Source organism: Hemibagrus wyckioides, linkage group LG03, assembly GCF_019097595.1.
Source record: "Hemibagrus wyckioides isolate EC202008001 linkage group LG03, SWU_Hwy_1.0, whole genome shotgun sequence".
Lineage (NCBI taxonomy): Eukaryota > Metazoa > Chordata > Actinopteri > Siluriformes > Bagridae > Hemibagrus > Hemibagrus wyckioides.
This window is the reverse complement of record NC_080712.1, coordinates 32,620,146-32,622,645: the sequence shown is the minus strand read 5'-3', so window position 1 is coordinate 32,622,645 and position 2,500 is coordinate 32,620,146. Positions and strand designations below refer to the sequence as shown.

The 2,500-nt window shown below is 40.9% G+C and overlaps 1 protein-coding gene across 1 annotated transcript in view; it reads right to left on the bottom strand.

Moving 5' to 3' along the window:
- ppp2r5eb (protein phosphatase 2, regulatory subunit B', epsilon isoform b) overlaps positions 1 to 2,500 on the bottom strand; it is a 22,835-nt gene that overhangs the window by 3,272 nt on the left and 17,063 nt on the right. Inside the window, exons 4-6 of the mRNA XM_058385854.1 lie at positions 1,805 to 1,906; positions 672 to 764; positions 449 to 579 (exon numbers count right to left, since the gene is read on the bottom strand). Coding sequence (XP_058241837.1) covers positions 449 to 579; positions 672 to 764; positions 1,805 to 1,906 — 326 coding nt within the window. The remainder of the gene's footprint in view (positions 1 to 448; positions 580 to 671; positions 765 to 1,804; positions 1,907 to 2,500) is intronic.

Here is a 2,500-nt window from a genome sequence, read left to right as displayed (position 1 = left end):
AGATCGGATCACACGGGCCAGCCTTTGCTCCCCACGTCCATCAGTGAGCCTTGACCGCCCATGACCCTGTCGCCGGTTCACCACTGTTCTTTCCTTGAAGCACTTTTGATAGATACTGACCACTACAGACCGGGAACACCCCACAGGAGCTGCAGTTTTGGAGATGCTCTGATCCAGTCATCTATCCGCCATCATAATTTGGTCCTTCATCAAACTCAAAGCCTTACGCTTGTCCATTTTCCCTGCTTCTAACATCAACTTTGAGGACAAAATGTTCACCTGCTGCCTAAAATATCCCACCCACTAACAGGTGCCATGATGAGGAGATCATCAGTCTTATTCACGTCACCTCTCACTGGTCATAATGTTATGGCTGATCGGTGTGTATGTATATAATATCATATTAGAATCAGATCAGTTAAAGTTACAGTGATGTGAAGTCATTTACCGTAGAAAAATATTATTTATCTGTTTTCGTATAAAAGCCCTCAGCCCCAGGAATTTGCCGTAGATTCTGTGTAAGACTGTCTTCAGGTAGTCTCTCTCCCGCGGGTCCTCACTGTCGAACAGTTCCAGCAGCTTCGTAAAGAGACAGGAGACAATCAGATTAACGAGACGCAACACGTGGAAGGACTGATAACGATTCGGAGGTGATGCTGTTCGGGACTCACCTGTAAGACAAATTTCTGGTCTATATACTTTTTGGCAATGCTGGGCTGGAACTCCTGACTCTCCAGAAAGCGTATGAAGAACTCGTACACCAGCTGGGGGGAGAAACAGAGAGAGAGAGAGAGAGAGAGAGATGGAAAGACAGAGAGAGAAGCAGAGAGATGGAGGGAGAGAGAGAGATTAGAGAGACACAGAGAGATTAGAGAGACAGACAGACGGAGAGAGAGGGAGAGAGTGAGAGAGAGATGGAGGGGGAAAGGGAGAGGGAGAGAGATGGACAAAAATAAAAAAAAAATCTCTTATAGCACTTCTCCACTAAAGCTTGTGTAAACAGTGAAGGACTCTCCTGAAGTGACCAGAAGCGATGTAGAGAAAAGAAATAAAACAGAACTGGGAATCTGATCTGAGGTCAATGAATTAAAACTGAAAGCACGAGAAGCAGCGTGTGTTTTAACCGCGAGTGTGTGTATCCAAACACAGAGAAGAAAGCCACAAACACACGAAGTTCTCTCTCTTTCTGCGCTACATGTGACGGTGTTAAATATGAGGCTCAGGTCCATTACATCGTACCCTAAGTAGGGCGCAAACTGAGTGAACATGAAGGCATTTGGGATTTGACCTAAATTGAAGATTTTACATCAAAGAATAAATGAATGCTCGGGTTAAAGACTGAGAAAAATAAACAGTAAACACTGGCTGAGACGTGACTCCGGTCAGAGATATGACTGGACCACCCGTTTTTAGCTCCACCCACACGCCTCGTCTCACTCTGCATGGCCCCTGGTTAAGAAGTCCAGCACATCTGCAGAGGACAGGTGAGACGGGAATAGTGAGACGTGGAGGATCATCAGGTCACTCTGTGGAAACTGCTGCCACCAGGGGGCGCCTGTGTTCTGATGTAGGCACTGAGAAGCTCAGGGGGCAAACTCGGTTAATCTGACCATTCAATACCTTCTGTATTCTTTATACAAACACACTCTTAAAAATAAAGATGTGGGAGAAAGTGGAGTGAGGCGTGTGCTTCTGCTTCAAATATAGATCTACACTGACCTACTGACCTCATTCACTTCCATCAACAACTTCTCATATACTCACACACACACACACACACACACACACACACACACACACACACCTGTAAATGTGGCCATGAAGCCTCTAAAGTTGGTTCGTCCTCCTCTGGGTCAAACTCGTTACTGTCACAGGGTGGAAGAGTGCGGAATATGTTGTAGGACACCTGAGAGGGAGAGAGAGAGAGAGAGAGAGAGAATGAATGAATGAGAGAGAATGAGAGAGAGAGAGAATGAATGAGAGAGAATGAGAGAGAGAGAGAATGAATGAGAGAGAATGAGAGAGAGAGAGAATGAGAGAGAGAGAGAGAAAGAGAGAAAGAAAGAGAGAAAGAAAGAAAGAAAGAAAGAAAGAAAGAAAGAAAGAAAGAAAGAAAGAAAGAAAGAAAGAAAGAAAGAAAGAAAGAAAGAAAGAAAGAAAGAAAGAAAGATGTTTAAAGGAATTTTATTATTTCTAAAAATGTTATTAAAAAATCATAAAGAAAAGAATTGTCTAAATAGGAAGCAGAATCTCTTTTGGAAAAATAAACAAGATTTTAAGTGGATCTAATTTTTTAAAAAATTTTAATTCCCAGGGTTTTCAAAGTTAAAGTACAGATTTTAAAATATTTTAGAAATGTTTTTTAATTAAATAAAAGAAGAAAATTTTTTTTAATTAAAAAAAAATTCTAACCTATTAATATTTTTAAAAATAAAATATTTATTTAGTTGTATTTGTTCAGTATTGGAACTATATGAATTATTAAATAATATTTATCATA